At 47.9% G+C, this 15,128-nt stretch overlaps 1 protein-coding gene across 4 annotated transcripts in view; it reads left to right on the top strand.

Moving 5' to 3' along the window:
- Window positions 1-15,128, top strand: part of SLC44A3 (solute carrier family 44 member 3) — a 75,025-nt gene that overhangs the window by 11,082 nt on the left and 48,815 nt on the right. For all 4 annotated transcript variants that reach the window (XM_023509832.1, XM_023509831.1, XM_023509833.1 and 1 more), the window contains exons 6-9: window positions 1,818-1,978; window positions 4,620-4,709; window positions 6,265-6,389; window positions 11,225-11,411. In XM_023509832.1, the coding sequence (XP_023365600.1) occupies window positions 1,818-1,978; window positions 4,620-4,709; window positions 6,265-6,389; window positions 11,225-11,411 (563 nt within the window). The remainder of the gene's footprint in view (window positions 1-1,817; window positions 1,979-4,619; window positions 4,710-6,264; window positions 6,390-11,224; window positions 11,412-15,128) is intronic.

The following is a 15,128-nucleotide window of genomic DNA, read 5'->3' as shown; positions in this document are numbered from 1 at the left end:
ATAGATAAGTAAATAAATAATCTCTTGAAAAATAAAAGGCTTAGGTTTTTCCCCCTCAGTAAATTGGAATTTCAGCCTCCCTCAGTGGTGCCCACGCTTCGGTGTCACTGCATGGTCTGCTCAGATGAATTCCACGTACAGGGTTATCTAGATATGTAGGGTGCCCAGAAAGTTCATGTGCAATTTACTGTGTTAAACTTTTTTTTTTTTGAGACAGAGTCTCACTTTGTCATTCTGGGCAGACTGCCGTGGCGTCATAGCTCACAGCAACCTCATACTCTTGGCAGCCTCCCCAGCAGGTAGGACGATAGGTGCCTGCCACAATGCCCAGCTATTTTTAGAGACAGGGTCTCTCTTGCTCTAGCTGATCTTGATCTCGTGAGCTCAAGCAATCCACTCACCTCGGCCTCTATGTTGAACTATTTTAAATTGCACATGAAGTTTATGTCCACCTGTATAGGCAGCTCTTCTACAAGCTCAAGTGTCTTTGTTAGTGGTAAGAAGAAAAGCCGAAGTGGTAAACTCAGGCCATGGCCTAAAAATGTGTCCTTGCCCAGGGTAATTAAATAGTGGGCAGCTGATCAGCCACCCTTCATGGGAGACCCACATTTTACATGCATCTCTGTGTCACCCTCGGAGCTAAGATGAGTCATTCTTTAAAAACTCAGGGTTGTGGCTCAGCGCCTATAGCTCAACTGGCTAAGGCGCCAGCCACGTACACCTAAGGTGGTGGGTTCGAATCCCTAGCCCAGACACGCCAAACAACAATGACGGCTGCAACCAAAAAATAGCCGGGCGTTGTGGCGGGCGCCTGTGGTCCCAGCTACTTGGGAGGCGGAGGCAGAAGACTCGCTTGAGCCCGGGAGTTGGAGGTTGCTGTGAGCTGTTAATGCCACGGCACTCTACCCAGGGGGACAGCTTGAGGCTCTGTCTCAAAAAAAAAAACAAAAAAAAAAACAAAACTCAGGGTTGTTGGCTCGGCGCCTTTAGCTCAAGCGGCTAACACTCCAGCCACATACACTGGAGCTGGCAAGTTCGAATCCAGCCAGCCCACCAAACAACAATGACAACTACAACCGAAAAATAGCTGGGCATTGTGGCAGGTGCCTGTAGTCCCAGCTACTTGGAAGGCTGAGGCAAGAGAATCGCTTAAGCCTAAGAGTTTGAGGTTGCTGTGAGCTGTGATGCCAGGGCACTCTACTCAGGGGGACAGCTTGAGACTCTGTCTCAAAAAAGAAAAAAGTAAAATTCATGAAAACAGAATAGAATAGTGATTACCTGGGAAGGGAGAGAGAGTTGGGTAAGTGAAATGGGAAACGTTAGTCAAAGATTTCAGTTATGTTGGACACATAAGCTCTAGACATGTAGCAGCATGACTATAGGAGATAATATGATACTGTATATTTGAAGTTTGCTGAGAGAATAGCTATTAAGTGTTGCCACCATAAAAATATAACTATGGAAAATAACGGACATGTGAATTAACTTGACTATAGTAATTGTTCCCCAATTGTTCCCCAATATATGGATATCAAAACATCACATTGTATACCTTTAATATATACAACGTTTTATTTTTTCAAAATGTTACACCCCAAGTTTAGGGTTTTGGTCTCTGTGGGTCCCCACAATCAATTTCCCATCCACAGTATGGATAATTCCATAGCAGAGCACAGCTCCCCGACTTTCTAAGATGTACTTTGCAAACAAGATGTTAAACTTTTTTTTTTATTACTGCAGATCTTGTGCTTTCTTGGTTGTTGAGCATTCTAAACATCTTTTTTAAGGTAATAAACATTTTCTTCTTTTATTTCTAGCAAGTCTTTTCCCTTGTTTAACCGATGCATCCCTCAGACACCTGAGTGCTATTCCCTATTTGCATCCGTTTTGATAAATGATGCTGACACCCTCCATCGAATTCTAAGAGGAATAATGTCAGGAAAAGATACAGTCCTCGGCCTGTGTGGCCTCGCATTAGGTAAGTCTCAGTTAATTTGATGTCAGCAACTGTTTACAGAATGCTGAGGTTTCTAGCACTTATTACGTTGTACAATGAAAATTAGCTTCTTGATTTAACTATGAAACTTCATATTTATTTTCTTTATAGGCATTTCTAATGTCTCAGGTTTGTGGGGAGGAGGGGCAATAAGAATTGGGGAAGACCATCTGGCTCTCTGCCAAGAAGCCTGGTGGCTGGGTTGCCTTAGCTCACCGTCCCTGTTGCAGAGTCTGGTCCTCAGCTCTGTGTAAGGGATGGATGTCTATGGCATAGTGGCAACTGGTGAATTGTCCATGAAAAGTACAACTGCCAGAGGGACCAGAAACCACATCTTCTGGCCATGCCCTTTACCGGTAGGTGAGCCAGACAGAAGGCTGCCTCGAAAGGGAAGGAGGTGTGTACTCCCCCATTAAATAGAAGCAAGCTGCCATGGCCTGATGTGTCCAGCTCCTCAGAAGAATACACCTGCTTTGGGTTGTGGGCAGTCAGGCCTTAAGCCAGGACATACCTTCTCTGGGCCTTTCTGGAAGCAGCTACCCACTCTTGACCCTTTGGCTCCCTATTAGCCGTGCCTCATCCCGCTAAGAGCCAGCTTTCTCTTTAGGCAGGTTGTTAATGCACCTGTGCCTTTAGACAATAGTAATAACCTGTTACCTACTCTTTCCCAGTGGCATTTCCTAGTCTCTGGGAAACTAGTTTCATTGAAAGAAACTCTTTGGTCAGCCATTAACATATTTCTCCCAGTTTATAAATTGAGTTTTCTATAATTTCATGGCCAAAAAAGTAACTAACTTCTAAATGCTTGGGGATGCTTACTAGGCACCATTATGTTACTTCCAGACTTCTCGTTTAGGCTGAGAATGGCTTCAAATGACCCAAATAGGATGCTCTGACTGCTAGATACTGGCATAGTGACCATATAAACGAAAAAAATTCAAGTTAGCCCTGATGTCACATATAATGACCGAATGGCCCCACAAGCACCATGTGCTTTTTAGACCCTTGATGGTATTAGCAACTATCATTTACCATACACTTACCATACAGCATAGAATTGGACACAGAAAGGGAAAACATGAAGTGCGTCATTAAAATCTCATCAGAAGAGGCAGCGCCTGTGGCTCAAAGGAGTAAGGCGCCGGCCCCATATGCCAAAGGTGGCAGGTTCAAACCCCGCCCTGGCCAAAACTGCAGAAAAAAAAAAAAATCTCATCTGAGGAGGAGGATGGGAGGAGGGAGGGTGATTGGTGGGACCACACCTATGGTTCATCTTACAAGGGTACACGTGAATCTTTCTAAATGTAGAATATAAATGTCTTAACACAATAACTAAGAAAATGCCATGAAGGCTATGTTGACCAGTTTGATGAAAATATTTCAAATTGTATATAAAACCAGCACACGGGGCGGCACCTGTGGCTCAAGGAGTAGGGTGCTGGCCCCATTTACCAGGGGTGGTGGGTTTAAGCCCAGCCCCGGCCAAAACTGCAAATAAAATAAAATAATAAAACTAGCATACTATGCCCCATGACTGCATTAATGTACACTGCTATGATTTAATAAAAATTAAAAAATCTCATCAGAATCCTACCACATCTGTAGGAGAGGAAGCTAAGGTTAGAGAGATTCAGGGACTTGGCTCAGGTGGCACTGGGTGACAGAGCTTAGACTCAAACCCAGATCTCTGATCCCAAAACCATGTTGTTAACTAATACACTGAAATATCTATTTGTAATCCTGATTTGATTTTTGCTTTTTTGAGACATAGTCTCACTCTGTCACCCTGGGTAGAGTGCCATAGCACTGTAGTAGCTTACAACAACCTCAAACTCTTGGGCTCAAGCAATCCTCTTGCCTTAGCCTCCAGAGTAGCTGGGACTATAGGCACCCGCCACAACTCCCAGCTTGGTTTTCTAGTTTTAATAGAGATAGGGTCTCGCTCTTGCTCAGGCTAGTCTCAAACTCCTGAGCTTAAGCAATATACTTACCTCAGCCTCCTAGAGTGCTAGGATTATGAGTGTGAGTCAGCACCCCCAGGTCCTGATTTCTTGTTTAGGAAGAAAAATAAAAAAAACAGTAGTCATAGATTCACCAAAATATTTAGAAAAAAGTCCTAAGTCTAAAACCCCAAATAGTGGAAAATAAAATGCGGTATTTTATATATACAGCTTACTTTATAGTTACAATTCTTGTAAAAGGGTTAATCTTTCATACTTAATAACAGCATTATAGAACATTTCAGGTTAGAACTTTTCATAAGCCCAGTATAAAGGCAAAAGACTAAAGTATGGTAAAAAATTTTAATGATTCATTTGAACTTGTAAAAAAGGATTTGGTGATTTGGAAATAATATCCCTGTTTAAAATTTTTTTTTACATTAAGAAGAATGCCAGCACTTTCAAAGACTGGCTTCCTGTAGCTAACTGAACCTGTAAGTGCTTCAGAGAGTGCCCTGGTGTGTCTTGTTATTCCCATGTGGTCCTTGGTAGGGGTCCCATGGTAGTTAATCAGATAAAATCCTCAGTCCTCAGTTTTCTGGAGGGTTTGATCACTGCGTTCTACCATTGTCACCTGTACCTTTTGTGGTTGTTGGGTTTATATGTTTTGCTTGATTTTTCAGCCTTGTCCTTGGCCGTGATGTTTACCTTCCGATTCATCACCACCCTTCTGGTTCACATTTTCATTTCATTGCTTATTTTGGGATTGTTGTGTAAGTATTTCTACTTGATTTCTTTTTGATTCAATGAAAAGCCTTTCCTTTAAGTAGAGAGCTTAACAGCATTGATTTAGCTAAATGGGGTCTTTAAGAGTATTCAGGCTCATCCTTTTACATATGAGAAAACTCAGGCCCATGAGGACAACGGCAGTTGCTTGTGTTCCACAGATAATAATGAAGTTAAGGCCCGGACTGTGGTTTCTTCCACTCCTATGCCATCCCAGAGATGAGCTGCCCGTTGAGTGATCCTGGTATCCATAACATTAGAAGAGAATTCCAGCACCTGTTGGGAGCATTTCCAAGCATTTCTTCTGAACTTGTGCCTCACCCATTGGCATGTGGGTTCCCACAGTTGTCATGCAAAGGCTCTAATCAGCCTGAAAGGGTACAGGCCTGGGTGGAAGCAGAGTCCTGGAGACCCTGGATGTGCCCATTTTTCCCTTTTGGCTGCTGGACTGTGGGTCCCACTGGGGTTGTTGGGAAAGGGGATGAGAAGGGCAAGAGCATGTGGGGAGGAAGGCCTAAGGCTGCAGCTGTTTTCCAGTTGGTAGGGGACACAGCCATGTGTCACTTGATGACGGGGATACTCTGAGAAATGCAACGTTAGGAGATTCTGACATTGTGCAAGCATCACAGAAGTCACTCACCAAATGTAGATGGCACAGGCTGCGTGGTACAGCCTGTTCCTCCTGGCTGCACGCCTGTGCAGCCTGTTACTGTACTGAATCCTGCAGGCAATTGTAACACAGTGGTATTTGTGTGTCTAAACACATCTAAACATAGAAAAGGTACAGTAAAAACACAGTATTATAATCTTACGGGGCTACCATCACGTATATGGCCTCTTGTTGACCAAAACATCACAATGTGGGGCATGACTGCATTTTAATTCTTAATAACTGATATGTTTCATTCCTCTGACTAATCAGCTCTGCCCTCATGAACTTAGAGCTGTGTAGCCCTTTGTTGGAGGACAGGCACAGTGACTGGTGAGAGACAGTTTTCCCCATCTACGATTAGTAAAGACAACCGTGACTTTGCTGTGGTTACTGTAGATAAGGTGGTCTTTCCTGCCTAAATGCGGAGTATTTACAGGGTCTCCTCAGAGTGAGCCTCTGGCTTATGTGATGCCCACAGGCCACGTACATCTGCCTGGTTTTGTAGGTGAGAAGCCATATCCAGGCTCCCATAAGAAAGTCAACAGCAGAGCTTGCTTGAAAACTTTAGGCCTTGGGCTCTGTCATTCCCCTGGCCACCATCTCTGTGCAACTTACCTCCAGCTGACACCTAGACCCAAGCTGTGGGGCTGGACACCTGTGTCTGGGGTCACTCCCTGGACTGCTGGACCCCTGCAGCTGCCCTGGCTGTCCAGCTCCTGTAGAGGGCAGCAGTTGGCTGTGGAGCCCCCTTGGGGTTTGGGCCCCACTTCCTGAGCAGGGCTACCCGGTGGATTGGCAGGGTCTGGACTTCTCCATGCAGTTCTGCAGCCAGGGGAGGTCATCTCACTGCACACACATGTGCTGAGCTCCACCGCCCTTCTATTTTCTAGTTGTCTGTGGTGTCTTATGGTGGCTGTATTATGACTATACCAACGACCTCAGCATTGAATTGGACACAGAAAGGGAAAACATGAAGTGCGTGCTGGGGTTTGCGATTGTGTCTACGGTTGTCACGGTAAGAGACACCCTGCCAGCAAGGGTCAAGTCGCCAGCCCAAACACTGAACTCCAAATCACTGGATTCTAGCCCCAATCGAGAACTTGTTTGCCTTTCACCTCTGAATAGGCTTTCTTTGGAATTGAGATACCCGTACAGGCATAAATGAAAATCTTCAAAAAATAGAAAAAGATGTCTTAGTTCTTTCCAAGCCCTTTCTGCCATCTCCCAGACACTGGTCTGTTATCCTAGCTGTGTCACTCTTTTCAGCCCCAAGGGCTATGAGGTGACACTGTGGTGGGCAGGGGTAGGCTTATGACCGTCCCCAGCCCTGCCAGTGAGGAGCAGCACCCCTCCTCTCCGGGGGCACACAGCTCCCAGTGGCCCTGAGCACACAGAGCCCTTTGTCTCCACACCCACTGGCCACTGGGTGATTTGGTTTCCAGAGAACCTGCTGCCTCCTCAGTGAACTCCCGAGTGGAGGACAGGGTAAGTCAGAACACTGAGGCCACAGATCCCGGGTGTTAGGGGAGGGTTGAAAACCAGAAGTCACACAGGTCACTCCCAAGGTGGCTTTAGGCATGCTGAGTCGGGACATGCTAGGAGAGTCCAGAATTGATTCCGGGCAACCTGTGGTCATCGCTGCCAGGTGTCGTGTTCGCGGAGCGCTGTAGGGGGACGCCGCAGCAGCGGTTTCCACGTGCCCACCTCAGTCCCCCCTTAGGAATCCTGCAGTTTCCCCATTTTCTTCTTTCTGCAGGACAGTTTCAGGGGGCATTCTCTACCTAGAATGGGCCTGGGAGAAAGGGCACCATACCATGCCGGTTTCGCCTCGTCTGGCAGGGCCTGGGAGAGGCTGCAGAAGAAAAGGCTCCCCAAGCCAGGCGGGGGTAGGAGCAGCAGGGTCCCTTTGTCATTACACACTGAACCTTTCCCGACACCCACATCCCAGGCTCGGGTGAGGCAGAGGAGAGGGAGGCCATGAGAGCAGAGAGAGCCCGTTTTCATCTGTGTCTGCGAGCTCCACAGGGGGTTCCTGCAGAGGCCGAGCTGGGCCCCTCACGGCCCGCGTTGGGCCTGACTTACTGCAGAGTGCTGGGTGCTGGGTGCTGGGTGCTGGGTGAGCCAGCGCCACTCCTCCTCAGGAGAGCCCGGTTCTTTGCCGGCATCACCGTTTATGTGCAGCCCTTGCTGTCCACAGGCCTCTGTACTAAGCAGCGGACCACCAAGACCTGGGGCCTATCCACCATGAGGTTCAGCACTTCCCAGAGAGGCACCCCTAGTGTGAGCTGGCAGGTGGCCCTCAGTTGGTCAGCTGGGGAACTGAGTCTGGGGAACCTAGGCAGGCTGTGAGGTGAGAGGGCAGCGATGTCCAGGGAAGCCACGGCAGCCCGCCCTGCTCCACACCCCGCCACTCCCACAGACCCCTGCACAGGGCCTGCATGAAGAGGGCCAGGGGGTCAGGGATAGGGAAAGCCAAGCTCTGTCCCCTAGGCAGGCACCACTCCCAGCCCCAGCACTGGTCTCTAAGGGACAGAGAAGTGACCCACTGCTCCTCTTCCCCTCCACACGCCCCTTTCCCCACCCCGGCTGCCCAGAGAAGGGAAAGAAAGGGGAAAACCAACATTAGCAGGAGAAGAAAGGGAGGGTCACCTCAGAGCCCCTGTGTTAAACTTCCGTCATGGTTGTAGCCTAGTGGTGACCCAAAAAGCCCCACCCAGGGAGACCCTTGTCCACTAGCTGGACCACTTGAGTGGGAATGTGTTCCTGCTTCCTGATTCCCAGAAGCTACCTAACAAATACACTTGGGACCATTGTTCTAGGCATATGGAAGCCGTCTGTGAGTATTATTATGTAACATTTAAGCAGTTTCAGTAGAATTGCTAGCAACACTGAGGAACAGAGGGTGAATGGCATCAAACGTTTACCTTAGGGTATCAGCCCAGGACAGGGAGAAACACAGCTCCTTCAAGCTTAGAAGCTTCCAGCCCAGCAGAGTAAAGTCCAGTCTCGCCCTAGGTGGGCGTGGTCTCCGCCCAGCCCAGCCACACAGAACACCAGTCCCATTAGGCAACAGGAAGGATTAGAGTTAACTCATCACTTCCTCTGAGCATCCCTGTAGTGTACTTTGAGCAGGAGGAGGGTATTATATGCACATATAGTAGTAAAAACACAAACCATTTAAATGCACACATATGTTAACACCCCACTTAGCAGATAAGAGCCAAGTTTGCTTGCCCGATGATTTTATCACTTCCTTTTGTTGCAATTTTAAATAAAAAGCAAGTCCATTATAGGTCCATAATATCTTCAACTAGAGCTTCCATGATTTGGGAACTCTTCTTCCCCATAAAAATGTGAAATTGAAAAAGAAAAGTCCCCTCTTCCTTATTGATTGTGAGGCAATGAGAAAACAGATGGGAGTTCTCAGCTTTGCAATTAAGGGGTCTCCTCTGGGTGTCTCCCTGGGCCTCTCCAGATGCCCCCTGCCAGGCACCGCCAGGAGACTTTGCTTCCAGTTCCTTCGGTGGCTTCTGCACAGTTTCTGCCACTGTCCTCTGGCCGTCTTTCCCCACTGTCCTCTGGCCGTCTTTCCCCACTGTCCTCTGGCCGTCTTTCCCCACTGTCCTCTGGCCATCTCTCTTCCACTTGACTGTGAGATCATTGCAGGCAAGAATGCCCCAGTCCAACTGGAAGAGAAAGGGCATCTCAGGCCAAGGGGACAGCATGTGTAGGGCCATAGGGGCCACAGAATGACCTGCAGGAAGCCCCCGTGCTGATAGCCTGAGCCACGGGTGCGGAGAGGGGGTCATGTCAGGAAAGTCTTGATCTGTGATGACCATGAGTTTGATCTTTATCAAGAAGACTGGGGAGCCATGGGTGGATTATGAGTAGGGGAATAGGGACCCTCGTTTTGCCCTTTACAAAGGTCCCTTTAGCTATGGAGTGGGAGAGTGATTGAGGTGAGGGTGGAGTAGAAAATGCAGAAAACTAAGGAGGTGGTTACGAGAGTCTAGAAGAGAATGAGACTTGAGCTGTGGCACCAGCAGTGGGGGCAGACAGGAGGGGATACACAGAATCAGAGGTGACTGGGACTGCAGGGTACTTGGCCAGCCCCTGATGAGAAGAGATGGCCCTGCTCTCTGGGAGCTTAATATAACGGGAAACTCAGACAAGTAGATGTTTACAGACCCTGCTAAACAGTATGATAGGGTTAGTGTGGGATAAACTGGAGGCACATGACAGAGGGCCCTAACTCACTCCTGGAGAGTCAAGAAAAAATAGGGCCGCTGGAGACACAGAATGCAGGGAAAGAGGAGGCTTTAGTAGGAAGAGAATTACTTTTTTTTTTTTTTTTTGAGACAAAGTCTCACTATGTAGCCCTCAGTAGGTGCTGGGGCATCATAGCTCACAGCAGCTTCCAACCTCCAACTCTTGGGCCTAAGTGATTCTCTTGCCTCAGCCTTCCAAGTAGCTGGGACTACAGGCATCCGCCACAACACCTGGCTATTTTCTGATGCAGTTGTCATTGTTGGTTAGGTGGCCCAGGCGGGGTTGGAACCCTCCAGCTTCAGGGTATGTGGCTGGTGCTGTAACCATTGTGCTACGGGTGCCAGGAGGAGAATGACTTTGATGCAGGATAGAATGTGGGAGACTCTGGCCCCTCCTAAGCCTTGTCAGGAACTGAGGTGCTTACACGTCCAGCCCCTGGAGAAAGGGGGCGCTGTGGGGTTTTGACCTGAATGTCGTCAGCATCTAGGAAGGATGGTCAACCACAGAGGAGTAGACGAGACCCCCAAGGATCCCAACAAGCAACAGCTGAAGAAGTAGGAGAAGAAAGGAAGAACATGGAAGCCAGAGGATAGGGGATTGGAACGCCTCGCTGAGGTCAAGCGAGACCGGGAATGTTTCCATGGGATTAAACACTCAGGAGGTCACAGGCAGTGACCTTAGGGAGGGCGGCTTCAGGAAAGTGTAGTCGGTGGGTGGTTCAAGAATGAGGTGGGTAACCTAAACATTTATACCCTCATATCAATCTAAAATTTAAAAAAGAGACCCCATCTCTACTTAAAACAAGCCGGGCACTGTGGTGGGTGCCTATTTGGGAGGCTGAGGCAAAAAGATTACTGGAGCCCAAGAGTTTGAGGTTGCTGTGAGCTATGACACCATGGCGTTCTACCTCGGGCGACAGAGTGAGACTCTGTCTCAGAAATAAATAAATAAAAGTTAAATTTAAAAAAAGAGAAATTATGAGAGAAAAAAAAAGCAAGAATGGGTGGGTAGGGTCCAAAGTATAGATGGTGAATGGAGACAAGCCCAGAAACTTGGCTGTGAAAAGAGGGAGAGAGACGGCAGAGGCAGAGTGGGGGTGCAGGGTTTGTTTCCTTAATGAGTGAGATTTGTAGATATTTATATGTAGGAAGGGGAAAGCCAGTAGAGGGGAAGGCACACAATCACTGTCTTTTTGCCTCATCCCCGCACTCCCTTGCTCTCACGCGGTTCTGGGGCCCTGAGTGCCTTGGGCTCTGTGAGTGGGGACGTGGAACCCAAGGCATCTCCCTGACCCGACAGGACCTTTTTCTCATTTTCTCTTGCTTTCTGACCATACTGCAAGGTCCCCTGGGGAGGGACTGTGTTTTGTTCACTGGTGTATCTGTGAGATCTTACACGGGGCCAGCACACAGTAGGTGCTCAAGTAGTGTTTGGGAAATTACCTGTTCAATTATGACAGAAGTAGTAAGTCACTGTCTTTAAAGGGCTGTTTGCTAAGATGTCAGGAAAAGAACATTGTTTTAAGCTCTGCCCGGGTCTGCATTATCTTGAAATAACTTGCTCTGACCCCTCTCTCCCCAGGCAGTCCTGCTTGTCTTGATTTTTGTTCACAGAAAGAGAATAAAATTGACAGTCGAGCTTTTCCGAGTCACAAATAAAGCTATCAGCAGTTCTCCTTTCCTGCTGTTCCAGCCACTGTGGACATTTGCCATCCTCATTTTCTTCTGGGTCCTCTGGGTGGCTGTGCTGCTGAGCCTGGGGACAGCAGGTAGGTGGCAGTGGTGTGGGTTCCATCTCCTTGGAATCAGACACAGAAGATGTCAGTATCTTGGAACCACTGGCCTGTTTCTGTAGGCAACAAACCTCTGGTGCCACCAGGTAGCTGATGACATCAGGGACAGTGCTGGGGCTCTGTCATGGAGGGAGGCAGGAAGAGCTTTTTCCTCTTTTGTGTTGGCTTTAAAGAAAGCTGGGTTTGTATTTCATGAGAGAATAAATCCAGCAAGAACTGAAAGCTTTAGGACAAACTGCAATATGAACAAAGGCCAACAGAAAGAATATTATCAAAGGTCACCAAGGATAAATTTTACCCAAGATAATTTGCCAACCCTTATCAATCAGTAGGTGATAAAGAAGAGCCCAGGAAAGACACTATTAAAAATTTGTTGTGCCCAGCAGCACCAGCTAAAGTTTAAAGCAAGTGTGTAGAGGAGGCCACGTTGCTTTGTTCCTGAAAAGATAGTACTATCTCCTCCACCCTCCTGTTGCATCTAAATAGTGATTTCCCACCAGGGGTATTCCTTAATCAGCTCTGAGCCCCCTCCTCAGAGATTCTGATTCTCTTGGTTTGGGATGAGACCAACTGTATATGTCACCTAAAGCTCCACCTAAAGCAGAGCAACTATATTCTAAAGCAGTGCTATGCAAAGTGCTGTCTGGCGCCAGGAAAGGATGTTGTGCCAGAAGGGACATCACTCCGTTGCTTCCTTCATGGAGAATATCTTTGGGGGGGGGCGGGGGGGGAGTCAGCTAAAGGGAGCGGTGTGCCCACTGGGACAGGCTGCTTGCATTCTGGCATGAGCTCCTATGTCATTACAGAGCAGTAACCAGCAAGGTTAGGTAGATTCTTAGCGAACTTGGTTGCCTTCCCACTCCTCTGGAATTCACGATGTCTAGATGCTCAGTGGACCCCTGGATGCCCTATTTCCACCTTCAGAGATACCACAGGGAAGTCTCTTCTACTGGGGTCTCTGGATGCTCACTGGGGGTCTGCAGTGATCAGACCTGCAATAAGTATCCAGGGAGGAACCTTGGTCAAACACAGGGCTATAATAGGTTCACATGAGGTTTGTCTAGAAGTAAAAGAAAACTCAAACAACAGTGGCTTAAACACCACGTATGAGGTACTTTCTCACGTAGATGAGATCCATGAGAAGGGGATCCAGGCTAGTGTCAGGGCCAAGGAAAAGCTTCTCCTTCACCCTCTAAAGATGCTGAAAAATCAGCTCACAAAAGGCAGATTAATGGGAGAAAAGGCATATAAATTTTATTAACATGTACATAGAAGGCTTCAGAATAAAGACCCAAAGATACAGGGGAATCTGTCCATTCTTATGGTTATGGTTAACAAAGTATGGAGAGCCACATAGAAATACAATTGGACAGGCTCGGCGCCTATAGCTCAACCGGCTAAGGCGCCAGCCACATACACCTAAGGTGGCAGGTTTGAATCCCCAGCCTGGACCCGCCAAACAACAATGATGGCTGCAACCAAAAAATAGCCAGGCGTTATGGCGGGCGCCTGTGGTCCCAGCTACTTGGGAGGCGGAGGCAGGAGACTCGCTTGAGCCCAGGAGTTGGAGGTTGCTGTGAGCTGTAATGCCACGGCACTCTACCCAGGGGGACAGCTTGAGGCTCTGTCTCAAAAATAAAAAAAGAAAAAGAAAGAAATACGATTGGACAGGCCAGGCACAGTGGCTCACCTTTCTAATCCTAGCACTCTGGGAGGCCGAGGCAGGAGGATCCCTTGAGCTCAGAAGTTCAAGACCAGGAGCATGAGGGAGACCCAGTCTCTACTAAAAATAAAAAAATTAGTCTGGCATTATGGTAGGTGCCTGTAGTCCTAGTTACTCAGGAGGCTGAGACAGGAGGATCACTTGAGCCCAAGAGTTTGAGTTTGCTGTGAGCTATGATGCCATGGCACTCTACCCAAGTTGACAGAATGAGACTCTGCCTAAGAAAAAAAAAAAAAAGGCCTGAACTTAGGTTGATTGTTTTTGCCCAGATGAGCTATTTCTCTAGTGACTGTAATTAGTCTGTTAGTTAGGGAACAAATTCTGTCTTGTTTGAGGATTTTTCCAGCAAAATATATCAAGGCTCCCCCAGCAATGACATTTTTTGTTGTTGTAGTTTTTTTGGGGTGGGGTGAGACAGAGTCTCACTCTGTCGCCCTCAGTAGAGTGTGGTACCGTCATAGCTCACAGCAACCTCAAACTCTTGGGCTCACGTGAGTCTCTTGCCTCAGCCTCCCAAGTAGCTGGGACTACAGGCACCTGCCACAACACTCAGCTACTTGTTTGTTTGTTTGTTTAGCAGGCTGGGGTGGGCTTTGAACCACCAGCCCCGGTGTATGTGGCTGACATATTAGTCCATTGGGACTTATTTGCTACCAGCAATGGGACAGTGACTGCCAAAATCCAGTGGGGAAAGGTGGCACCAGTAGTAACATTAGGAATCCAGCAGGTGCTAGATGCGTTAAAAAGAGCCCAGATGATCCAGATCTTTTCTTTTCTTTGGATGTGAGGACAAAATAGCGATGATGCAGAATCAGAACTTGGCCTGAGTTACATTTTAATAACAGTGATCCAGGGAAAAAGTGATGGTGGCCTGGTACAGGGCTGTCATGGTGGAAATGGCATGACATTGGATCCTGTGTCTATTCTGAAAGCAGAGCTAACAGGATTTCCTGGGGATGTGAGATAGACAGGAGCTGGAGGTGACCTGGGGGGTTTGGGCCCAAGTAACTGGAAGATGAGCTTGTCATAAACTAAGATGGGGCAAGAGTTTGAGTGGAGCATTTTAGGGGGAGAGCAGAAATTACTTTTAAGTGGTTTTAATTGAGATGTCTTTTAGACAGCCAGATGGAGATGTGAAGTAAGCAGTGAGCGGTGTGAAGTTGGGGGTGGGGGGACGTCCCAGCTCGAGGTCTGCATTTGGGAATGTGGGAGCATATTAACAGTATTTAAAACCTTGAGATTAGAGTGAGTGTAGACAGAGAAGGGAAGGAATCTAAGGACTGTGGTTTAAGGCACTTTGACGTTGAGGTGCCCTGGAGAGAAGGAAGAACAAGCAAAGAAACTGAGAGGGAATGGCCAGCGGCAGGAGGAGCATGGAGTGTGGCCCCTGGAATCCAGGTGAAGGGTTCCATGGACATGAGAATGGTCCAGTGTAGCAAATGCTGCAGGTAAATAAGGTGAGAACCACTGAATTTAGCAACCCAGGGTGGATGGAGCAAAGAAGGGCCACCTTGGGACTAGATTAAGAGAAGAAAGTGGGAGGAATAGAATTGAAAAGAGCAAGTACAGACCATCTTGAGCAGGGGTCCTCAAACTTTTTAAATAGGGGGCCAGTTCACTGTCCCTCAGACCATTAGAGGGCTGGACTGTGGGCCCTGGACGAGTCGGCTGCTAAGCAGGACAGGCAGTGGCAGCAAAAATATCCAGCAGGCTGGATAAATGTCTTAGGCAGGCCGCATGTGGCCCATGGGCTGTAGTTTGAGGACGCATGATCTTGAGGAATTTGGCTGTAAAAAGGAACAGAGAAATGGGGAGGAGCTGGAGGAGTAAAGAGCACAGAGTAGAGTTTTCTTAAAAGTGGGAGATGGGGCTCGGCGCCTATAGCTCAACCGGCTAGGGCGCCAGCCACGTACACCTAAGGTGGCGGGTTCGAATCCCCAGCCCGGACCCGCCAAACAACAATGACGGCT

This window comes from Otolemur garnettii, unplaced genomic scaffold, assembly GCF_000181295.1.
Source record: "Otolemur garnettii isolate 467f Iridium unplaced genomic scaffold, OtoGar3 scaffold00010, whole genome shotgun sequence".
NCBI lineage: Eukaryota > Metazoa > Chordata > Mammalia > Primates > Galagidae > Otolemur > Otolemur garnettii.
This window is presented reverse-complemented; position numbering and strand designations above follow the sequence as displayed.